The 25,523-nt window shown below is 41.8% G+C and overlaps 1 protein-coding gene across 3 annotated transcripts in view; it reads left to right on the forward strand.

Annotated features, from left to right (window-relative positions):
• The window catches only part of PLCB4 (phospholipase C, beta 4), a 193,243-nt gene that overhangs the window by 70,083 nt on the left and 97,637 nt on the right, over nucleotides 1-25,523 (forward strand). For all 3 annotated transcript variants that reach the window (XM_006894242.1, XM_006894241.1, XM_006894243.1), the window contains exons 5-10: nucleotides 6,002-6,081; nucleotides 7,488-7,541; nucleotides 12,221-12,302; nucleotides 13,729-13,829; nucleotides 14,533-14,590; nucleotides 21,733-21,841. In XM_006894242.1, the coding sequence (XP_006894304.1) occupies nucleotides 6,002-6,081; nucleotides 7,488-7,541; nucleotides 12,221-12,302; nucleotides 13,729-13,829; nucleotides 14,533-14,590; nucleotides 21,733-21,841 (484 nt within the window). The remainder of the gene's footprint in view (nucleotides 1-6,001; nucleotides 6,082-7,487; nucleotides 7,542-12,220; nucleotides 12,303-13,728; nucleotides 13,830-14,532; nucleotides 14,591-21,732; nucleotides 21,842-25,523) is intronic.

A 25,523-nucleotide genomic window follows, 5' to 3' on the forward strand; every position in this document is an offset into this window, starting at 1 on the left:
TTTTTCTTTAAAAATAATCTTTTTGACTAAAGACTAAACAGAACAAATCTTCTAGAGCAAAATGTAGAGATAAGGAACAAGAACTGAAAGGGTACCCCCTGAATAAAAGAACAGAGATGTTAAAATAACAAATCGATACATGCATAGAAAAAAGCTAGTGTGGTGTTGTTGTTGTTGTTGTTGTTGTTGTTGTGTACCACAGAGTCAGAGCCGACCCATAGCTGACTCTTCAGTGAGTTTGTATGGGAGGAGATTGCCCACCCTTCTCCCGCAGAGAGACTTGTGGCTTCAAACCACATGCCTTCAGCATTGCAGAGCCACTGCTTGCCACTAGGCCACCAGAGCCCCAACTATACATTCTATATTTATGTCTAAATAGCGAAGTGTTAATATGAGAGTTGGATTTGAAGTTACCTTTGCTTTTGCTTTCTGTGGTCCTGCTTTTCATTATTCTACAAAGGCATTTCCTTCTATGTTTACAGAGAAAGCAGGTTTTGTGTGGGTTTTATTTTTTTTGTTTTTACAACCAGTCTTTTCATTCCATTCACACCCACCATTGTTCTGTAGATGCATTACATTTTAAGTTTTTTGAGACAAAATGAGAAAAGAGTTGAAAATGAGAGAACAACAGGAACCGGCCGAGAGAATGGGGAGCTGAGCTGATGTGGACTGTGTCACCATCAAATGTCACAGAAATGATTCTTTCAGTGTGGACCCGCCCCCTGCCTCCTGGGATTTATGAAGACCATTGGAGTACATGCTTATTTCCAGCAATTCAGAAAACCATATTTAAGTCATATTTGTTGCTTTTTTTTAAGTCTGGAAAGCATATAAAGTTGTTTTTATGCATCTAGTTCATTTTTTACTGTTGGTGTTATTATGGGGTGCCATTGATTTGCGTATAATCCATAATAACACTATGAACAACAGATCTGCACCCTGTCCTATCCCAGGTCATCCTTATCATCTGGCACAGTTGAGCCCATTGCTAGAGACACTGAATCAATACATCTCATTCTTTTCTCTCTTTCCCCATCCTCCCATCTTTCCAAGCATAATGTCCTTTTTCTAACAACACATCCAAAATATATGAGACTAAGCTTCATCATTCTTGCCCCCAGGGAGCACTCTGGTTGCACTTTTTCCCAAAACATAACTATTCTTTCCACGGTCCTTGGGATATTCAGCACTCCAACACCACAACTCAAGGGCAACAATTATCTCCTCTCATCCTTATTCATTTCCCAGCTCTCGGAGGCATAATGATAATGAAATGTATGGCTTGGAAAAGGCACACCTTACTCTTTAAACTGACATCACTGCTCTCCAAGGCTTTGAAATGGTCCTTGACATCACTTTCCCAATGTTATATACTTCTCCTGATCTCCTGACTGCTTGTGCCAAGGGTATGGTTTTGGGTCCAAGCAAGATGAAATTGTTGACATTTTTGATATTTTTTCCATCTATCATGATGCTGTCAATTATTGGTATGCCATCATTTCCTGGGGTCTTGTCTTTTTCTCAGTTATTTCAGAGCAGCTTGAACTTCTTCCTTCATCACCACAGGCTCTTGCTCATACGTTATTTCATGTGTCCACCAATTCCTTTTGGTATAATGACTCTGTATACTCTTTCCAACTTCTTTTAATACTTCCTGGATCATTTAATATTCTGCCCAAAGCATCCTTAAGTATTGCAACTTGAGGCTTGAATTTGTTCTTCAGTTCTTCAGCTTAAGAAACACTGGGCGAGTTCGGCCCCTTTGATTTTCTGACTCTAACTCTTTGCACATTTCATAGTAATCTTTACTTGGCCTTCCCACACTCCCCTTAGGAATCTTCTTCTGTTCAACTTCTTAATGTCTTGATTTCTTCCCTGTGCTTTGGCTTCTCGGTGCTCTAGTACAATATTCAGAGTTTCTTCTGAAATCCCATCTTGGTCTTTTCTTCCTATTCTGTCTGATGTCAGTCTGGAGAGTAAGGTGCACCTGATACAGGCCATGGTCTTTGCAGTCACTTGCTATGCATTGAAAAGCTGGACAATGACTAGGGATGCTAGAAGGAAAATTGATGCCTTTGAGCTGTGGTGCTGGAGAAGGGTATGGAATATATACCGTGGACTGCTAGGAGAACAAACAAGTCCGTCATAGAGAAGATGAGACCAGGCTGCTCCTTGGAGGCAAAGCTTCTGAAGATTCATCTGACATACTTTGGACATGTTGCAAGGCGGGACCAGTCCTTGGAGAAGGACGCCATGCTTGGGAGGGTGGAGGGACAGAGCAAAAGAGGAAGACCCTCCCTCAAACGGAATCAGCTGGCCCTCTAGTGGGTGTTTAGAAGCCATAAATGACACGAGAAGATGCTGCCCACACTTCTCCTGTGGAGCAGCTGGTGGCCTCGACCACAGGCCTTAAGAATTGCAGATGAGATGGATTGATTTAGTGACGGGAGTAATGGGGTAGGTGTGTCAGAGACAGTAAGATTGGCACAGAATAGCGCAGGGTTTAGGGCTATTGTACTTAAAGTCGCTTGACAGCATGTAACAACAACAGCAACAACATTGTGATGCTGCCTACTGGCCCAGTGGTTTGACTTTTTGTTTCCTTGATATTGAGATGTAATCCTTTTTAAAAGCTGCAGTCTTTTATCCTCTGCAGCAAATGTCTCAGCATAGCCTTCTAATTAAAAGCTAGGGTTCTGCTGACACCTGCTGGCATTTCCTCCATGTTTCTGTTTTGAGTTGAGGGGGGTTTTTTGGTTTGTTTTAAAACAAACACAAAAGTACCACTCCACCCCTCCAGTCTTCCCACTTTTTTATAGCTACCTAAGGGGCTAAGAGTTCACTGCCAGCCCAAAGTAAGAGGTTGAAATCCACCAGCTGCTCTGCAGAAGAGTGGGCAGCATTTTCTCGTGTGATTTACAGCCTCTAAAAACCCGCTAGAAAGCCAGGTGGTTCCAGTTCAATGGGAGTGAGTTGAGGGGACCCCATAGCTTAACTCCCACCCCCGTTAGGTTTCTGAGGCTCAGAACTGGAGGAAATTGCCCATATTTGTACCTTGGAGCTGGCTGATATAGTCAAACTAGCAGAGATGCTTGGCCCTTGGGCCAGCAGCAGAACTTGGTACAGGCTACACCACCAGAGATCCCATGAGAGATAACACAGGGAAAGAAAATTCTGGTGGGACTTTTCTGCAGCACAGTGTGAGAGCTGTGGACTAGCAGACGAGATACAGTGTCACAGATGTATGAACAGGCGACAGAGTCCTCCCTGCTTCCCTGCCCTGTGCTAAGTGCTCCGTGGCCTGACATTCATCATCGTGAGGAGAAAGACGCCCTACCAGAGCCCTACCAGACCTGCAAGGATCCCAGGGGTCATTTCCTGCTAAAGCCTGGTGCTGCCTCTGAAGTGATTACTTCAAAGGTCAGAACCTTTCTGTCACAATAAACAAGGTCCTTCACTTTTCAAAAAGATGGATGAAAGTAAGCGAGGTCAACTCAAAGCCCAGCATCCCTGTAATTTATTTGTAGAAACAACTAAATGAGAATGATAAGTAGCCCACAACAGTTTCTAAATTTGGCCTCTTTTGCCCCGGGAACGACGGAACCCCGGACTTTGTGGTTTGGAACACATCGCAGCCCTTCAGGTTAAGAAAATGCTTCCCTGTTAATGCCAGCCAAATGATGTGTGCTTTTGATTCTGTCTGTACTTGAGAAACTCTTGTGTGGGCCTGTGACTTCTTAGGCCAGTAACAGGATATGTGAGAGTCCCCTGGGAGCTAGAGGCCGTATTTAGCCCGACTTAGGAAGGTCTGACGATGAAAAAGAACTGATGTGTTTCTGTTAAGGGTGCTCTGTCATTTCTTTGTCCTCCCTCTGGGTCCTAACTTAACCTTCCTGTTTGGTGAGGCTTCGGAGGCTTTTCACAATGCTAAGAAAATACCCTTTTTTAGTCATGGAAGGAAGTTTGTCTCTGACAGCCCAAGTACCTCCTCAGAAAGCTGCTTAGTGTTATCTGTGCATGTCAAGCAAAGTGAGGAGAGTTGAAAACACTGTTGGAATTCCATCATCATGCCCGGCCCTGGTCGGACTACCTCGCCTGACTGAGTTAAATCTGGTAATTGTTCTTGTTAGGACTCCTGCAAGGATGGAAAGGCCCTTCCTATGTACCGACTGGTTTGATGACCACAAGACATGGGTGGGTGCTACTCACTTGAAGTGTGGTAGATGCACTGAAGATGCATCTTCCCGCCATGGTGAAGTGGTGCATAATAGGCTGCTAACCTATAGGTCAGTGGTTCTCGTCTACCGTTTGCTCTGTGGGATGAAGATTTACAGCCTCAGAGACTCGTTAGAGGACTGCCATAGGAGTAATCGACGCAAAGGAAGTGCATTTGTATTTATGTTATTGTTTTATTTACATTTTAATAGCCATGCATGACTGTGGCTACGATATTAGAGGCACAGATAAAAATTACATCTGTTACTTACTTTCTTTCTCTCTCTCATGGCTGTGAAATTCAAACTGACTCATAGCTTAGACTGCTGGGTTTCCAAGGCTGTAAGTCATACAGAAGGTGATTGTCCATCTGCCTTCTGAGGAGCACCAGGATTTGAACTGCCAGAGAGGCTCAGCCTTGGCATGGTAGACTAACTCCCTGTGGACTCTGTCCCAGGGCTCCCCTCTCCGTGAATGTTGGTGTTGTGTACTATCGAGTAGGAAACTCAGCTGACCCTCCAGCAGGTTTATAAAGGCATCACAGAGAGGGAGATTCCCCATCTTTCTTCTGTGTAACAGCTAGTGGATTTGAACCATGTGCCTTTGCATTGGCAGTGCAATTCCTTACCTTTAAGCCACTAAGGCTAGTTATCCTAAAATATCCTTGCTTTCTTAGAATAGAGCCATCAGTCAGGCTGTAAACCTAGAAGGATAGAGCACTGGCATATCTGTGGGTCACAAATCTGTTTAACCCACAGGATCATTTTGATACAGAGCGTTTTGCTGGGGGCGAGATTATTTTAGCAACTTGGATGGTGTTCATTGGTGGTGGTTTTTTTAACTCAAGGGCAGAATTGACCTTAATTTCGTGAACCAGCCTTTTCTAGTAAAATTCCCTTTAGTGACCAATTCTTTACTTTTGTGTATTATGATCTTTCTTCTGTTTTCCTTGTAACACCGTGGAGTGATGGTGGTATGAACTGCAGTTAGGTCCAAGTCCTTTTACAGAGGTTATGCGAGCACTCTGCTGTCTGCTCAGGGTAACCTGGCAGTGAGGGAACTTTGGACTTTTTTTTAAGGCTTTGTCGAAAAACCCAAGCAGGTGAAGTCTGTCATAATCTCTTAAATGGGACCAGAGCCTCACAATAAAATTGATGTGTTCACACCCTGAAATGGGAATGGGTAAAAATGTCATCATTTGCTGTATACCGTAGCTTAGAAATGATGAATATTGCCAGCAACTGGCGGGGGTGGGGGGGTGGGGAATAGCTTAAATTTAAACAGGCTGCAAATAGAAAACTTAACCAATCCATCAGTAACCGGCATTCCTGTGTGACAAGCCAGCACTTCGTGGCACTGTGGAGGCCACATTTATCTTTACAGAGAAAAAAATTGGAAGTTTTTTTTTAAATTTTTTATTTTATTGTTATTTTTTGTGCATGTACTGTCAAATCAGATCTTACTGGTACAGGAGGAAATTGTCCCTCCTTCTCCGGCAGAGCATCTGGTGGATTTGAACCATGTACCTCTGGGATTGCAGTACAGCTTCTTGCCACTAGGCCACCAGAGCTCCCCTGGGAGCTTTTTAAATGAAGGATAAAATATGAGTGTGCAAAATATAGATGAGTGTAGTAAGTAGTGTTATATAGTCTATTGACGTCATTACATTTTGATTAAAGGAAACTATAAAAGCTGTCTGGCCAAAGCCACCCTATTCAGTTTCTTCCAGGAACAATTGGTCAAGACCTGCTAACCAAGAATGCTCATCCTTTCCTTTCTCTCTCAGCAATGGGTAGAAGGCCTGCGATCAATCATACACAACTTCAGAGCCAACAACGTCAGTCCCATGACCTGCCTCAAGAAACAGTGAGTCTCGTTTGCATTGTCCCTTTTCCCCAGCTGTTATCAAGCAGTGGTTCTATTAGGAGATTAAGTGTATATGGAGGCAATTTCCTGCTGACCCTCCCCTGCCATGCTCCTGAACATGGAGAACGAGCTGACCAGGTGTGGACCTGTCTCTTCATGACCCCTCAGCAGGGCGTGCATGATGAATCCATAGCCAAAGCATATATAAGAAGGAGCGGTTGATGGGAAACGATGCTAGAAATGGACTCAGTCAAGTCCATTGGGATGTTGGTGGCCCCCAGATGAGTCTTCAGATGAACGAACACTTACATGCCTACAGCCATGACTGGGCACTGATGGAGCTCCAGCCATGACTGAACAATGGGGAATGAGTCCGAGAGGAGCACGTTCAGAAGCTTTCATTGCTGAGTAGAAAGGGAGGCACAGACCCTTGGTACAGTGTTCCCTCATTAGCCTACAGTGGGGACCAGAGGTACTTTTTTAAATTCAGAGAGCAGGTCTTGCAATATCCAGAATCCCAAAGTGTTCTACATAGGCTGGCTTTTGCTGTACCCACATTTTGCTTTTTTTCAGAGTGACGTCCAACTTACCCAAGGTGACAGCAATTTGTTGAAAATTCATTTGGCGTTTATGTGAAATTTACATTTATCTTGCTGTCCAAGCTTGAAAATTCTAGGTTTATTAGAGAGTATGTCATTGCCTCTGGTGTTCAGAAGAAATACTCTGTTGCATGACTTTTTTGTGGTCTTTCATAGTTCTTTTATTTTATTTTATTAAATTTTATTAGTTTTAATGAACATTTACAGGGATTTTGGGTTTTCATTCCTTCCTTGCTGCACCATTCTCTCTACCCTCCTCCCCAGTTTGTTCTTCTTCCCCGCCATCCGAGTGTCTGTTTTAATTGTCCAATTGCCACAGTGCTTGTCAAAGTCAGTTCTGACTAATCTCCTTTGTCAGTGTGTCCTTTGCCATTCCCTATCACTCCTCCCTGAGAGAGACTTCACCCTGAGTCATAAGGAAAAGGGGATGGCGTATTCTCTTAGCTACTTCCTGCTGAAAAGGGACGCTGTGGGTTTCAGGGTGAAGATCTTCTCTCACTACTCTAAAGGGCCCCTTTGGCAATAGGAAACATATAGACTATTATGGAGATTGATTTTGGAATTTAGATGCACTGTTATTAATTGTGCTTAGCCGTACATGTTCATATCCCTGAAGATGTATCATGGGGGGGTTGCAACCTAGAAGACACAAATTTAACTAACAAGTTATAAGTACATGAGTCAAAAATTATGGAAAAGTAAAAGAAAAGATTCTTTCATTGTTTTACAATCCTTCCCCCATAGTTCTTAACTAGACTGAGGCTATTGCTGGTAAGAGGCATTAAAACAATGCTGTTTCTGTTTCAGTTGGATGAAATTGGCATTCATGACCAACACAAATGGTAAAATTCCAGTTAGAAGGTAAGGCTTTCTCCTTCCTGGTGTGGTTCATGCTTTGTCTGCCCTGAGGGTGGTAGACACAGGGAGACCTTGTTAGTTAACAAGCACTTCTTAGATAGTGCTTAACTTTTTGTGGTTTGGGAAGCTTATATTGAAGTCATTTACCAAATGCTCTGTTCAACCTGTTGAACTCTCTTTTGCAGAAGAAGGATGCAATTTTTTTCTCAGAATCATTAACATTAACTATCTGCAGAATAAAGAACATTAAAATGAAGTCTTTTAAAAAATTCTCAAATAGTATTTAAATTTTTTTACATCTATTTATGCTGAGCAACTAGAGCTCAGAATTAAGAAGTTTGTGGTGTATGGAGGGAGCACCTTGGGTGGCACAAATGGTTAAAATGTTCGACTCTTGACCCAAAGGTTGATGGTTTGGATTTACCAAGTGGCATCTCCGAGGCAGGCCCTTGCAGTCTGTTTCTGAGAGGTCACCTCATGGGAGCAGTTTCACTCCACACACATGGAATTGCCATTCACTGGAATCCGCTCTGTAGTGGCTCGTTTATGATGTGCTGAAATGGAGGCATATGGACTGGTCTACAGACAGTTCATGCCTCTTCTCAGAGCATTCTCATTCCAAGACTTTGCTGGTTCCCGGAGCAAGTGGGCCTCTTTCTTTGACTTCTTGCTCCTTGCTGTCTAAATACACTATACCTTACACTACACACTGTTAGGAACCATCACTACCTGCCCACCCTGCCCGTGGTAAAAGTGATGAGTGCACTGATTGACTTGAGGTGGAATCAGGAATGAAAGACCGTGGGCCTTGTGCGTTCTTTAACACTCACCTATCCTGTTGGGATAAAGAGCTCGCTCTGATGGCTTAATGGTAAGGAGTCGTGCTGCCAACCCAAAGGCACACAGTTGGAATCCATCAACCACCCTGCGTGAGAAAGATGGCCATTGTTCTGTGCAGTCTTTTGTCTCTGAAAACCCTCTTGAGAGTCAGCTGTGAGTCCATTCTGATTTGAAATCACGTAGCAGCCACAGCCACTAGGCATAGTAAATTTGCCCACTGCAGAGCACAGACAGTAATATCGTATACAGAAATGTAAGTCAAGTCTGTTTTTACATACCTCCCTGTCCTGCTTTTTCATCTCAGGAAAGACTTGGGAAATTAATCAAGTAGGAACCCACAGATTCTGATCTGAGCACTTTGAACCACTAGTCAAAGTTCATTTCTGTGTGTCCTACCAACCAGGCCATTGTTAACCATGCTCCACAGCCTTTTCTCACTCCATGTTTGCATCTAAAATGATCATTGCCTTCTCCGTAGGAGTAACTAAGATATCTTGGCCTGATCTGCAGCTCTTTCTGGCATGGAACTCTCCGTCGCCTGCCAATATTCACAGGTGTTTGACACAAGGCGTCTGTTACTTGGGGGTAGTTTGCTGGAGTTGATGGAGAACTGATCCGAAGCCAAAAAAAAAAAAAAGACAAAATAAATCTCCTGGTGGATGAACCGCCAACAGCTAGGTGGAAATGGTCTGAGTATTTTAATGGATATGAAGAGTAAACATTTTCAAAATGATGATTCATCACTGTCACCCTGTGGTTTTTAAAAGGGAAACTCTTAGTGTGTATAATCTTAAACGGAATCTGGCAGCGGCCATCACAAAACTTAGAAATGACCCTGCTGTTGGATGCTAATCAAAATCCAGGAAGTTGAAGGAATGACAAATGAAGAGAATCCTAACCCTCATCTCCCTCTTGTGTTTTCTTTTTGTGTACATCATTATAAGCAGCCTTCCTGTCTCTCAAATGTGAAACCTCAGCATACCCGCTCACTCAGACCCAGGTTTTACAAGTCACTGATTGCTTCTGCCTCGCTCACTTCCAGTAACCTGGAGTGAAAAAAACAATGGCTTGGGAAGTGAGTAGCCAAACAGAGGTCATGAGTCATAGCTGGAAGAGGTTGGGAAGTTGTGTTTAAGAAGAATGGGAGTCTCAGGTGTGATGGTGGCTGCCCAACTCCTAGGTCTGCCAGTAAGGAGAGTCCGTTTCTTCAGGCAGTAACTCATCTTCACCACAGGAGGGCTCTGTGCCTGTGTTAGAGGATGGTGTGAAAACCATCAAGGGATTATAGACAGTCCCGCAGAGACACATAGATTGGTATTCTTTTAGCCTCCAGGATCATGACTGTCTTTGACACCTACAAGATCCTTGGAACATGGAACTTCACCAAGATGCTAGTAATACTGGATACTACTACCCAAGGGTGAGGGACCTCTGGTGGCCTCGTAGTTAGAAGCTATGCTTCAGTCCCAAAGGTATGCAGTTCAAATTCACCAGCCGCTCTGAGGAAGAAAGACGGGCAGTCTCCTCTTATGAGCTTAACTGCCTCTGAAAACCTGCTGGAGGCTTAGCTATGGGTCGTTTCTGACTTGATGGCAAGGATGAAGTGACCTAAAGGTATTTGTAACACTGTATTTGATGAAGGAATGGCGATTAGTTTGATTCCATGAAGACTCATTGAATACTTGTTAACTATGAAGCACCAAATTGAGCTCTTTGAACATAAAATTGTATCATAGTCTCTTTTAAGCTGAGATACCTTTGAGATTGCTATGGACAACTTTTCCTCCTGATTAAGGGCTCTCTAGCCTAGATCCTAATGGGACCCTGTAACTCACACAGTAACACATGGGGGCAGGGAGCCTGGGGAAAAGAGACACCCACAATAGTTACTTTCCGTTAAGTGGAAAGGTTAGACAAGGTGTATGTCATCTCAATTCAGTGTCTAAATACTCCCTAAGTTCTAGAAAAATGAGAAAATAGGGGGATAGCACCTTCTATACTAGAAGCGACCAGAGTCACAGGCACCTCAACCGCACATCACAACAACAACATACTGAAGACTCAAACCAGCTCAGTTGATGTCACTCATGGGTCTGCTCTGTTTTCTGTAGATTAGCTAAAGAGAATTCATAGGGTCTCTTATATTTGAATACAACAGTCCCCACACTCTTAAAAATGTGTTTCCTGAGCTATCCTTGGACGTAGTATGAAGCAGTGAAACTTGGAGGGAACACCTCATAATTCATTTACCTGGAGCTACTTCTTCCCAGTCTATTTTGGGAAGTTGTAATCGGTGGTTGAAGTGGTACTGCTCCCACTTGTCAAGATTAACAGGCTGTTAGTGCTTCCATTAGGAGCGTGCCTTCCACTTACCCTGAGTGAGAAGAATGAGCAGGCTGGACAAGGGGCGATGTTAAGAATCTTCTGTGCACACAGGGAAGACATTACAAAGCCAGGCTTCCCCGACAAGCGCCAAGCCCTTTGTTGTGTTTAAATTCTTAGTTGGCAAAGTATCTAGACTTCTAACCAGGAAGTGGAAGAAGGTTCCTCTTGGGGGCCTGGACACAGCTCAGCAATGGAGGAGTTAACTTCCTGGACGTAGAGTGGTGGCCTCAATAGCTTTCATTCACTGTGATGTCACCAGTGTATTTACAGGAGGGAATGTGCCTCCTTCTTTAATCATCACCAGTATAAATATAGATAAATGTGTGTGAGTGTGTTCGTGAAAATGCTATTCCTTTACCAACCTGATGCTCTTCTCTAGTACTGCTATTTGGAATCCCACATCTAGGGCTCATTGTCTTTCTCCGAGGACTGGCCTCTTCTGATAACAGGCTCAGAGTACGTAAGACCACGTTTCATCATCCTTGCCTCTAAGGAACACCCTCGTTATACTTATTCCACGACTGACTTGTTGGGGGGTTTTTGGAAGTCCATGGGATATTCAATACTCTTCTCCAACACCACAACTGAAAGAAAGGCTTGATTATTTGTCTATCTTCCTTACAAATTTTCCAGTCTAGCTTGGGAAGAGAAGGCAAGAGGGAGGGAGGGTGGGAGAGAGAGAGAGAGAGACACCTTGCCTTGATAGTGTGTGATAACTAGTATGGGTAAAATTTGGGATGAAAGCAGGCCAGGAATGAACGAATTCCTAAAAGGGCCTACCATTTTCTCTCGAGCTCACCTGATGTCAACCGTTAAGTTTCTTCCTAAAGCTACTACCTCATCTGCCAGATTCCCTTTTCCTGAGAAGGTAACTTACTGGCATCACCAGTTGGCGTCTGCTGGATTCTTGCTTATGCGACTCTATGAGTGTCAAGGTGGAACCGCCCCCCTGGGACTTCCAGTGGCTGCTCTTTCAGAAGCAGCGGAGGAGCCATCCAGCCTCCTCCGGTATTTTTGTTAGCAGACAAGCTGCGCTTTAACACCACCCAGGGACTGCCAGAAAGTAACCGGATGGGACCAAACGCACCGTGGTTTTGTCCAACAGTGTGTATCCTCAGGCAGGCACCCCTCGTTTTCACAAGCACCTGGGGGAAATGCTTGTCTTGGACTTCATTTGCCTCACTAGCATGCCAGCCCTGGTGACAGCAGTTGACTTTGCATGAGCTCTGCTGGCCGTGCCAGTTACAGCCTCTGAAAACACACTGGACGGTCAGCTGTGGATTGGTTCCAAGTCAATGAAAATTAGTTTTGAAAAATAACAGTAAATGAAAACAGGTTTTTTTCCTCTTGTTTTCTTCTCTCACTACTTCTCATCCCTACAGTTGCTTGGAGTTTGGTATCGGAGAAAGTTAGAAGGACAGTAATGTGTGATCTCTTTTCTTTCTTTTCTGCCCTAGTATTACGAGAACATTTGCATCAGGGAAAACAGAAAAGGTCATCTTTCAGGCGCTCAAGGAGTTAGGTCTTCCCAGTGGAAAGGTATTCACTAATTTAATAGTGTGTTTCTAAAACCATCTTGCTCATTCATATCCCTATATGTAATAATAATGAACTGTATTATGTATACAAACACATATTAATTTAGTTTAGGCAGGAATAGTTCATTTTCCCCTCTCTCCTTCCTTCCATCCTTCTTTTCTTTTTCTGGACAGTTTATCGTAAATATTTTAAAAGTCAAGTAGTGTACTTGTGCATGTGTTTTGTCACCTGCTTTGAGAGCAGGAACTGAGAGCTAGGCTACTCTGCTACAGCTCTAAGAACTTGTTTTAAAGAAGCCCATTAAGCCCTTCTCAAGAAAGCAGAAAGTCAGCATGAAAAGTAACTAATAAATTCTGTTTCCCAAGGTAGCTTTGAGGTGTTTATAAAGCACTTCTTCCCAAGCGAGCCATTTGTGTTCACTTCCCTTTGAATTTAAATAATTTAAGTTGACATAGTGATTGCAAGAAAAGTTTATACCTGTTAACTGCTTCCATAAGACCAGTTTGAAATAGAAATTCCCATAGACAAAGCAACATTTTCAATGATTGCCTTAAACCCTTTTAGGTGGTTGCCTTTTAAGAGAGCTCTGATGGCTTAGTGGGCAAAAAGAGTTGTGCTTCCAACCCAGAGGCAGGCAGTTTGAATCCAGCAGTGGCTCTAGGGGAGAAGGATGGGCAGTCTCTTCTCATAAGATCGACAGCCCTGAAAACACCCTGGAGGGTCAGCTCTGAGTTGTTTCGACTCTATGGCCACCAGTATAGAGTAATATAAGCCCTTGTATATGGTCTTGTGAAAAGTCACCAAGTGAAGTAAGTGAAAATTCGCTTAATTTATTCACTGCCTTTTTGTTGTTGTTTATAAGTGCTGGCAAGTCAACTAAAACGTACAGCGACCTTTGAACAAAAGCGGAATACCTTGCCTGTTCCTGTGCTGTCTTCACACTCTCCTCTATACTCAAGGCCAAAAGGCCAAAAGTCAGGTCAGGACCTGCAACAGGATGGATTCACCCAGTGACTCCTATCAATGAGCTTGAGCAAAGCGGAGGTCAGGCAAGGTTCATAGGGTCACTGTGAGTCATAGTTGACTTGACAGCACCTGCCAGAACATTCTTGAGGGAGAGAAGAAGGAAATGTTTCTATTTATTCTTTGGGGAAAACTTCAGAGCAAGCCCAGCTGTAGCTGGGGGTTTGCCAGCACAATCCATGACTGCACACTGACTAGAACCTTCACAGATACATGCTTGGATTTAGGGAGGCATGACAGTGGCCCAAGATAATAGGTTAATCCCCAATTTCCATCAGCTATAGCTCCATCCAAGATGGAAGCCCTGAGATTCCAAGAGATTCTCATCCTTTGCTTCGTGACCTTGTAAATTCTCAAGTGAAAATTCTTTTTATGATTAATGCCACTCTGTTGTTCTTTACAGAATGATGAAATTGAGCCTGCGGCCTTTACTTATGAAAAGTTTTATGAATTGACACAGAAGATTTGTCCTCGAACAGATATAGAGGATCTTTTTAAGAAAATGTAAGTACTGTTTATGACCAAATGTCATGTAAATGTTATCATTGTCTTTTAAGATTTTTAACACCCTTTTTTTTCCCTAGTCATAAGATTTTAACATAGCATGTTAGGAGTAGCTAGAAAACAGGCTAGTGGGGCTTATGTTTTCACCCCTTAGTGAATCTGTGTAAAAGTTTACTCTGACTTTTGAGAAACTTTTATGTAAATTAATGGAAGCACCTGGAAGGCCCGCCCTGCCTCCCCTGCCTTGGCTTTGCTAACGACCTTACGGTTTTAACCTGCTCTTTTAGATATTAACCCATTATGTGAACTAACTAGATTCAGTTTGGAATGTCATTATCTTGTTGAAAAAGTTCATTCATTCGAGTTATTTTAAGTGGATGACTTACATGTTGTGTCTGAAATAACACATTTGTATGATGCCAAAGTTGAATTTTTCTGACAGCTGGTGGGAGAGTTTTCTTTCCTTTGTTATTTTTTTTGTTTTGTTTTGGTTATATTTTTTGTTGTTTTTGTTTTGTTTCGTTTTGTTTTGTTTTGTTTCGTTGCATATAGACAGTCTCTGGCCATTTTAAGAAAGCACCACTACTTCAGGGTTAGAAAAATAAGTTTTAGAAGTTATCGTCAACGAATGTCAACATGTAAATCGTACCTGCTGTAGCATCATATACAAAAACTTACTTTTTTCTAATAAATTCCTTTTCAGCAATGGAGACAAAACTGATTATTTAACGGTAGACCAATTAGTGAGCTTTCTAAATGAAGTAAGCTTTTTCATACATTAACTCCATAAAGTCTGTGTGCGATGGCTTGTCTCTCCAGTGTTCTCATTGCATGCGCTTGTCACACGCCATCATTTGCTGTGCTTCTCACATGCTGATCTTTCCAGAATGGCTTTACCAGGTGCAAGAATCAACTGCTGTTCTGACGGGTCTGTGTGCTTCTCACACCTCGGCTTTGCACACTGCTTTGCGTTGTTGTCCGGCTGTGCTGTGTACCTCTGGATCTGTGTGTATGGATTTCACAATTCCTTTCATTAAATGTGTCTATGTTGTTGCCAAATGATATTCAAGGGTTTGTTTCTGTTGATCTCATTAGATGAGGATGGATTGGGTATGGTACTCTTATGGAATCCTCCATTGCTAACCATTCCTCATACTTTTGCATGGACTGGAAAGCTTTGTTTTTGTTTGTTTTGTTTTATAGTAGATTGCATGTAAGAGAAATAATGTAGGTTGGAGTGGGATATTTTGATAAAAAAGTAAAATACATTGAATTCTTGGGTGAAAATATAGCCTATATTAAGCCAGCTGCATTATAGATGAGATTTTTTTTTATACTTTTTGTAACAAGCTCAGGGCTAATTTTAGAATACGATTCACTTAACAACCAAAACTCATGGACAAAGTCTGCTCTGGGCACAATAAAAAAATACTTTAGAACTAGATTGGAGTTTTTGTTACAACCAAAATGGACCTCTCCTTCCTCTACACGTACCCAGCACCATGTTTTCTCTTCAATCAGGGCCACTGAAGCTATTATGAAATAGGAAAGAAAAGTCCATATTCCTAAAAATTCATTTTTGTAAATTTTCATATGTGTAGAACGTTCCTAATTTGAGGTGTTTAAGTGAAGGATGGGCAATTTTATTTTTGTTTAAAAATAATTCCTGTGGCCATCATAGTACACACAAAGAAAATGTTAAAAAAGCCACGTTCCTGTAGACACCAGATATTGCCCTATTTTATAGAGACAACGCCCATTTTGCCAAAAATCTTTTCTTTCTTTGTGAAGATGCAGGAGGTTACATACATAAGATTACACTTTAACAGCTCTGCTAAGTAGAGCCTAGCCACATTGCATAGAAGACCAAGAAGGTGCTCCAATATCTGCACAGATGCCTCTATTTTTAACTCCTCCTTTTGGTACAATACAATATTTATTTTGCTTGAAAGCATTTCAAGATTACTTTTGTTTTTCTCTATAAGTTTCTATTCATGGAAATACTCTCTTTATAATCTTTACCCAGATATTATCCACATGCTGAAGCCACAGTTACTCAGAGGTTAAATTGCCTTGCATTCTGTCCTTAACTGCTTCCCCTCCTCTGCTTTTTATTTTCTTCTTCTTAATGGTTTTAACTCCCTCAGCTTCTCCCTGTATCATTGATAATCTTAATTTTACTGAAATGGGCAAGAATCCTTCTCTTTACTGAAACAGAAGACACTTTAGTGGCGAGAAGAAGAGCTACCACATCATCACTTTATCGGTGCCCTAAGAAAGGGTAGGGGGGCTGAAGCTGGCACCCAGCCACTGGTTGAGCATCACAGAGACCTTAACACTGCGCTGCGGCTCACATCCAGATCCAGTTCAGAAGTCACATGGAAAGTCCCTTCCCTCATGGCCTCTTACCCCAAGTCTGTACCTTTGTGGTTGACTTTATTGACCTACCAACTCATACCTCTTCTAATCTTTGTTGTTGTTGTGTTGTTGTTGTTGTTGTTATGTGCCGTCGAGTAGCTTGCGACTCATAGCGACCTATGAGTACAACAGCCCTAAACTCTGCTCTGTCCCGTGCCAATCGCACTGTCTCCAATACACTCATCCCGATTACCCCAGTCACTGAATCAATCCACCTCATAGAGGGCCTTCCCCTCCTGCACTGTCCCTCCACCCTCCCAAGCATGATGTCCTTCTCCAAGGACCGGTCCCTCCTTACAACATGTCCAAAGTATGTTAGACGGAACCTCAGAATCCTTGCCTCCAAGGAGCCTTCCGGTTTAACCCTCTCCAGGATGAATCTGTTTGTTTTCCTTACAGTCCATGGTACTCTCAATACTCTTCTCCAGCACCACAGCTTAAAGGCATCAATTCTCCTTCTATCTTCCCTAGTCATTGTCCAACTCTCTGATGCATGACAAGTGATAGCAAAAACCATGGCCTGTATCAGAAGCACCTTAGTCTCCAGAGAGACACCATTGCTCTTCAGTACTTTGGAGAGGTCCTTAACAGCAGACTTTCCCATGGCAATACCTCTTTTAATTTCCTGGCTACTGGTGCCGAGACTCTTGACTGTGGAGCCAAGAAAACTAAAGCTGTGAACAATCTCAATCTCTTCACCATCCATACTGATGCTGCCAATTGGTCTAGTGGTGGGAATATAAAATATATTTTTTAAAAAATAAGATCACCAATATTGTCTTGCTTTGATTCATTCCTAAAATACGTAAAATCTGTTAAGTGTTTACCCAACACTTTTTTTAACAATGGTAGGTGTCAACAGCATTGGAATTGACCCATACTTGACCCTCCATCAGGTTTTCAAAGGCAGTAAATAGTAGGATAAAAAACAAACTTTTATTCACAGAAGTTTCATTGCCTCCCATTTCCCTTCTAGTTTAGAATCCTGTTTACTTCTTAGGTAAGGTATTTTTCTCAGTGCATCTCCAGAAGAGAAAACCATATGAGAAGCAATTGGCCAACTGCACTTCCTTCTTATATTTTCCATCAACACATACTGATTTTTCACAGTAATCTTAGACTTGCCTCTTCAATATCTATATCTTGACTGCCACCCAAAGTGTGGCCTATTAATACAACTATTGTTCAAATTTGCAAACAACCACTAAAGTCAAGAAGGAAGAAATTGAAGATTTCTACTAACTTTTGCAGTCCAGTGTTCATCAATTATGTAATTAATGTACATTGGTCATTACTGGTGATTGGGATGGAGAAGTATCAGTAGTTAGAAAATATGATCCTAGTTATAAAAACAGTGTTGGAAATTTCAGGATAAAATAGTGTTGAAACAAAGATTTATTCATTGCAAATGACCTTAAGAAAAACACAGATAGTGTAAGCAGTAACTATACTCAGGGACTTCACCAGAATACAAGAGTCATATCGACTACATCTGTGGAAAGAAATAATGGAAAAGTTCAGTATCTCTAATCAAAAAAGATGAGAGGCAAAATGCAGAACAGACCACTGGTTTCTCATATGCAGGTTCAAGTTGAAAATTAAGAAAATAAAAGCAAGTCTATGAGAGAAAAAAATTATTTTGAATATTTCTCAACTGTATTTAGGGACCATCTCAAGAAGAGATGCCATTGATATTGATATCATACGTGATGAAAGCAAAAGATCATTAAAAAATAGGAAAGCAAGAAAAAAAACAAAGTGAGCATCAGAAGAAACTGTGAAACGTAATCTTGAATGTGGAGAAGCTAAAACAAAAGGAGAAAGTGAAGTCAGAGAACCGAACAGGGTATTTCAAAGGGTGGCTCGGGAAAAAGACATAGTATTACAATAAAACATGTGAAGAACTGGAGTTAGAAAGCCAGAAGGTAATGATATACTTGACATTTCATAAGCTAAAATAGCTAAAGAAAAAAATTTTTTAAAGTCTTGAATTCAGTAGTAAAGGATTCTATGGAATGGCTCAGGAAGCATCAAAAGAAAATCGAAGGAATACACTGTGTCACTGTACCAAAATGAGTTGGCTGGTACTTGTCAATTTCAGGAAGTAGCATATGTTCAAGGACTACTAGAAAGAAATTGAAGCATCACTGAAGGTGTTCGCAAAAAACAAGTCTCCAGGAATTGACAGAATTTCAGTTGAAACATTTCAACAAATAAGTACGGCAGTGGGGGTACTCATTCAGACCAAGAAATTTGGAAGACAGCTACCCGGTCATTGGACCAGAAGAGATCTGTGTTCATGTGTATTCCAAAGAAGGATGATTCAAAAGAATGCAACATTGTTGAACAATATCATTATCACACAATGCATAAATCTTGCTGAAGATATTTCAGGTGTAGTTAGAACAATTCATTGACAGAGAAGTGCTGGGAATCCAAGGATGATTCAGAAGAGAACTGGAACTAGAGGTGTCATTGCTGATGCCAGATGGATATGACTGAAAACAGAAAAGATAAGAAAGATGTTCACTGGCATTTTCCTTGCAGTACAAAGGCAAATTTGACTGCATGGATCATAGCACATTATGAATAGATTGTGAAGAATGGTAATTTCAGGACAGTTTAATCATGCTGGAATCAGGCCATGCAAGAAGCAGCAGTCATTCATAAGGAATAAGAGGGTACTTTCTTTTTAAAATAAGGAAAGTTGTGTATTGAGTTTACATCCTATCACCGAGTTTTTCAGTCAGGTTACCAGGATATCACTTTAATTCTTCTGTTTCCCCCATAGAACTCATTTTGTGACTAACATAACTTTTACCATTCATTTCCTTGCCTTTGGATTAGCCAGACTGTACTGTGCTCCTTTTTGAAATATGATTCTTTTTGGAAAATAAAAAAAAAATCCGTTTTCTTGTGGAGTGGACACAAAGGCAAATGCAATTTCACATTGCCTGTTCTTTGTACCTAACCTCTGTGAATGCTCTTCTTAGAACAGGGGATTATGTGGTACTCCACTCTGAAATTTGGCTTGCCTGCCTCTTGCAGGCTGGAATATCATGCCCTTTTACTAAATTGTGATGGGTTTGATTTGGGGGACACATCACCCATCTTGTGGGAGAAGGATAGACAGTCTCGTCCTGTGTGATTAACTGCCTCTGAAAACCCACTGGAGGGTCAGCTGTGGATCAGTTTCCACTCGATGGTACACAACAGCGACAAAGAACATCAAACTTTTTTCTCTCTCTCCATTTATTTTTTTTATTTCTACTAGTTTATTTACAAAATCCAAATACATTGTTTTCAAGAACAAGTTCTTTCAATTTCTTTAATCCTTGCAGGACATTTTTTAGGTACTCTTTGACTCATATGCAAATATGTTAAGTGCATACCTTTATTCTATGTCTGGGAAGAGCTTCTCAAGCTTGAGGACATCAGCATCACTTGAATCAGTTGTCCAAATCATCCTTGGGTTGGTTTCACCTCAGAGGATCTGACTCATCAGGTCTGGGGCAAAACCTGAGAACCTGCCTTTCTAAGAAGCTCCCTGGTGGTGCTGCCAGTCCACACACCACACTTCAGTACGCACTTGTGTGTGTATAAAAAAATAGGTGAAAAAGCCCAGATTTCCTATCCTTTCTCGAACCATGACTCTTCTGTCCACTCTTACTGCACTCTTCTTTATCTCACTTTTTAATTCATATGGATTTCCCTCATCATCCCCAAAGCACTCACCAATGAACATATCCTTAGAGAAAAAGATTCCATTCAATAAAAAAAGAAGAGAAATGGCCCACCTCAAAGATGGCCTTTATCTTCTTAATCTCACATCCATCAGCTCTCATGAGATTATTTACAAACAAGTGGAAGAATGTGCCAAGAAAGAATTTGGCGGTTGTTTTCAAAACAACTCATTCTCAGCGGGGAATTGTCATTTCTGGGATCTGAGAGTTCTAGCGCTGGTTGGGGCATCGTTTCCTGGACAAGGTGCAGCACACCGTCACCTGCTTGGCATCCTATGGTCCACCTCACCATTTTTCTTTCTCCAAATAATCCCACAATTTTTGTTCTCCATGGCCTCAAAGCCTGTTACTAATACCTTAAATCTGTTCTGTTCTGTCCTATGCATGGACGTGAGCTCTTGTGAGCTATAATTTCTTAGATTTTTGCAGAAGCATGCTACATTGGGATAAATAGATACTGGTTCATAGAGGTTAACGTTCCTAACTTGGTGGAGTATGGTGGGGACCAGAAAAGGCTAAAGTTACATGTTCAGGAAATGACATCAAGTTGGCCAAAGGTTCCCATACTATGTAGCCCCATATTCAGATTAGCTTTTCAGAGTGGATAAACAAGGGAAATTCATATGAACTTTTAACACCTGCTGCTTAAAGACCTTTCTTACCAGGGTTTTCAAAGTCTGTGCATATATTTGGGTAAAGAGCTGTTGCCAACGTCCTATTTATGGGCCAGATTTTGCTTGCATCTGCTTTTCTGCCACTGTACCATTGGAGTTTGGTTGGGATTTTTTTTTTGGTGGATGTCCAGGGACGCATTGCATGGTCCTGCAATAGTGGACAAAAAGAAGTTTTACGGACACACTCCCTCCCAAGCATGCACACACACACACACACACACACACACACACACACGCGCGCGTGCGCGATGGTAGCATGATCAGCTGGACTTGTCACCATTGCTCTGAAGTTGGGCTGACAGAATTGCCTCGTTCTTGGTGTCTTCTGTAATGGCAAGGGCACCAAGGAGCCGCCCGGAGGAGGGTGGCGCAGTCAGCCTCTTGAATGTCCCAGTTGTTCATGACTAAAGAATGCCGTCAGGGCGAACGGAGTCAGATTTCACAAAGACATCTCTGAATGACTGATATTTCAACACAGATTTCTCTGTTATTCAGAGGTTGTAAATATCCTTCTCATTATTGCATTTTTAAAAAGAAAACTATTTACACAAGAAAAAAAGATTGGAGAGCCCGAGAAATCTATTCTTGATACGATGCGTGCCTATCCACTGTGTTAAGATTTTGTCTTTGTTTTCATTTTTTGTCTCATTTGGGCACTTAAATAGTACACTGCCTACCTGAGCTATTTTGTAGCTTTTTTGCCCTTCGCTTTTGCTTTTTTATTTACTTTTAAAGAGAGTTAGACCTCACACTTTTATGCCAAATGTTTTAATGGGAGGATGGCAATTCAAAGGCTATATTATTAATTCTTCGCCTTTTGAAGGGGAAAAAAAAAGTATGTACTATTTTCTCCCTCTATGGTTCCGTGAAAGGAGCCAAATAGAATCTTGCCAAATTTGAATTTTTTTGAGGTATATTTTAGGAGAAGAGAAAGACAGTAGAGTCCTATTTTTACTATAAACATGCTATTTTAGATCACTCTTGGGTGAGGAAATGTGTCCATTAATAAGATGTGAATACTCGAGGGTGAGGAATGTCGACCTAACGCGAGTTGTTTCCTAATCATAGCATCAACGAGATCCTCGACTGAATGAAATTTTGTTCCCATTTTATGACACGAAAAGAGCAATGCGGATAATTGAGATGTATGAACCTGATGAAGATTTGAAGACGAAAGGTAATAAAAATGTAAATTAAAAAGGAAGGGGTCGATTTTTCCCCCCTCAAGAAAAGATGTGTGCATCTCAGATTTTTAAATAAAAGTATCTGTAAAAAAACCTTTGGGAGTTCCCCAGAGCCAAACCAGATAGCAGTGTTTTTCCAACTCTAAGGATAAATTTCACCGCAGTTCAGTAGAGTATTAAGTAGATTATCCTTAAACACAGCAGAGTGATATGTTTGCCACATAATTTCTTATTTTAGATTTTTAGCATTACCTAATGTAGTAATGTAAAATGTAAACATCCTGAGTGTCGCCATCTATGTTGGCAATCATTGAAAAGATTTTCGTGTCATGTAAAAATTTGTACCTTCTTTTTCTCCTTTCTTTTTTCGTGCCAAATTGATTCGTGGGTTAACACATCTTTTGAATCCCATTTGACCTCTTGTATGGAGGATTTAGGGAACTTCAGTGGATAAAGAGGTGCGCTGCCACCCCAAAGGCTGCCCTTCAAATCCATCATCTGCTCAGAGGGAAAAAAGTAGGCAGTGCCGTCCCATGCAATGTACAGCTGCTTAAAAACCGCTGGAAGGTCAGTTAGGAGTTGGCACCGCCTCCATGACAGTAGATGATACATGCAATTGACATGCAGTTAAATAGGAACTGATCCATTACTGGGGTTTCTGAACCTTCTCCACTCTCAGTGCAGTTTTGGAAATAATGCATTGTCCTGTCAAATGTTTATCCAAAGAAAGGGATGTAGAAAAAATTTTACATTCACCCCATAGCAGTGGGAAAATCACCCAGTGTTGTACGCGACTCGTTCATGACAGTAGCTAAGGTAGCACAGTGTCTGTACCTCAGGCCGTATTTCTCTGTGGAGAAGGAAAGGAGATTTGAATTCAAGTTCTATCTGTGCTTATGCCTGTGCACCCGGTAGCCTCTGTTTTCTCCTCTTTGAATGTTGTTATACTGTTGTTCTGTACCAACGAGTCAGAACCAGCTCAAAGCTGACCTCCCAGTGGGTTTTCAGAGGCAGTGAATTTCACCGGAGGAGGCTGTCCACCTTTCTCCCATGGAGCCGCTGGTGGATCCAAACCACTTGGCTTTGGGTTAGTGGTGTAACTCTTTATGTACTAAGTCACCTTTTCAGGATAGAGATTCATTTTTATCTCCTGCTAGTGCATAATAGCAAGAAGCTTTACAAATTCTCTGGAAATCAGTCACTTTCCATCAAGTTGATTACAATTCGTGGTGACTCCTTGTGCTTCTGAATAGATCTACATTGCTGTTGCTCTTGTTCTTATGTTCCATTGAGTCTCCTGCAAATCCTAGTGACACTATGTACAGCAGCTCTGAAGCCTGCCCTATCCTGAGCCAGTCTCACTGATGCCAACTCACCTACCCCCATTGCCCCAGTTACTGTATCAATCCATCTCATCCGGGGTCCTTCTCTAAGGACACATGCCCGAAGTAAATGAGGCGGAGCTTCACAATCCTAGCCTAGAAGGAGAAACTTGGTTTCACCCTCTCCAAGACGGACCTGTTTGTTTTGTTGGTGGTCCATGGTATGTTCAACTCTTCTCCAGCACCACAACTCATAGGCATCGATTCTTCTGTCATCCTTAGTCATGTCCAGCTCTCTGATGCGTTAGGAAGTATTTTTATAAATGAGATGTTTCAGAAGCAGCTCTCTAGGCCTCTTTGTTGGGGTACCTCGCTGGTGGAGGGCTCTGATGGCCAGATGGTAAGGGAGTCATGCTGCCAATCCTAAGGCAGACCGTTCGAATCTACCAGGTGCTCTGTAGGAGAAACATGGGTAGTCTCTCTCCTGTTATGCAATTTACAGCCTCTGAAAATCCCCAGGAGGGTCACCTATGAGTAGATTCCTACTCAAAAGCAACATGAATGTAGCCAATGGCCTAACCATGAGTGCCAGCAAGCCTGGGCAGCCACAGCACTTGAACACACGCCTGGTGTTTTTCTGAGCCTCCCAGACTCTTTACTTGGTTCTCATCACACATTTACACTTTCTGCTAGGGCCTCACCCCCCAGGAATCTACATACTGTGTTAGTTAGGTGAGTTTTCTCTACAAAAGTGAATCGTTTGAGTATTGTAGTCTGTTATATGTTGCATACAATTAAGGTTAATCTAAGAGTGATTATTTATTTTTTTTTTTAAATCTTTGTGTTAGTGGTAGTGATTTAACAGAGGCCAAATAGTCATTCAATGAGTGAGTACTTCTTCTTCCTGCCTGCAGGCCTTGATGTTTGTGGACAGCTGACTGGGTCCTTTGCATTATGGTCAATGCCGAGGACTAAGACTTGAATGAGAAATGCCCTACCTTGGAGAGCATTTGTTTAATGGAAAATTGCATCAAGAAAAGCAGTTCTTTAACAGTGCAGTAAATGTTAGGAAGGAAGTGTTTCTTGGGCCACTCTTAAAGTTCTTCTAAGCCCAAGAATTGTGTCAGACTGTCACTGACATAGCTACAAATTGTAGCTTGATCATTTCACAAATGATAGACAGCTTTAAGTCTGCCATTTACGAAGTAGAAATTAGAATGAGGGGTAGGAGGGATTCTTTTCTCGAGCGCATAAATTGGCACAAACACCTTGGTGAGTGTTTTGACAATAAATAGTAGCATGAAAACAATTTGATTCCCAGAAGCCCCACAATTTCACTTGCAGGAATGCACCCAGAGGATCTCCTGTACACATTCCCCAAGCTCTGGGTGTCAGACCCATTCTGAGCTCATCCCCAGACCTCTTCTCCTTTACTCTTTTTATTATAATTTTATTTTATTAATTTTAATGAATAATTACAGAGATTTTGGATTTCCATTCATTCATTGTTGCACTTTTTTCTCTAACACACACACACACACCTTCCAGTTTGCTCCTCACTTTGAAAAGCAAAAGATAAACATCTTCACTGGTATACAATCCCCTAGCCCCCGCCCTCCCACGCCCCTAATGCACTCTACTATGCAACCTTAATTCTGGATTCCTGTGATTACCATAATACCTTATCATATATCGCTTTTAAACTATTCTCTCCCTCATCTGTTTCAATGCAGTATGCATAAGCGTATGACTTTTCAGAAGCAGATAAGCAGGTTTGTCTTTTGAAATGCCTCTGGGTAGGCTCAAACCATGAGCCTTTAACTTACTACAGCACTTAACATTGTGCCATCAACTTTTTTCTGTTAGTTGTTGTTATGTGCCATAGAGTCGCTGAGTCTCTTGCAACTCATAGTGACCCTATGTACAGCAGCCCTAAACTCTGCTCTGTCCTGTGCCAATAGCACTGCCACTGACACACCCATCCCGAATACCCCAGTCATTGAATCAATCCACCTCCTAGAAGCTCTTCCTCTCTTGTGCTGTCCCTCCATCCTCCCAACCATGATGTCCCTCTCCAAGGATCGATCCCTCCTTACAACATGTCCAAAGTATGTTAGACGGAGCCTCAGAATCCTTGCCTCCAGGGAGCTTCCCAGTTTAACGCTCTCTAGGATGAATCTGTTTGTTTTCCTAGCAGTCCATGGTACCCTCAATACTCTTCTCCAGCACCACATATAAATGTAGATACTACTGAATACACAGAGTCACTATATCAGAAGGAATTGGCTGACACAGAAGAATTTCATGAAATGACATATGAGCAAGAACCTATGGTGATGAAAGAGGAAGTTCA

This window comes from Elephantulus edwardii, unplaced genomic scaffold (assembly GCF_000299155.1).
Source record: "Elephantulus edwardii isolate Elephantulus edwardi_28Jun2011 unplaced genomic scaffold, EleEdw1.0 scaffold00138, whole genome shotgun sequence".
NCBI lineage: Eukaryota > Metazoa > Chordata > Mammalia > Macroscelidea > Macroscelididae > Elephantulus > Elephantulus edwardii.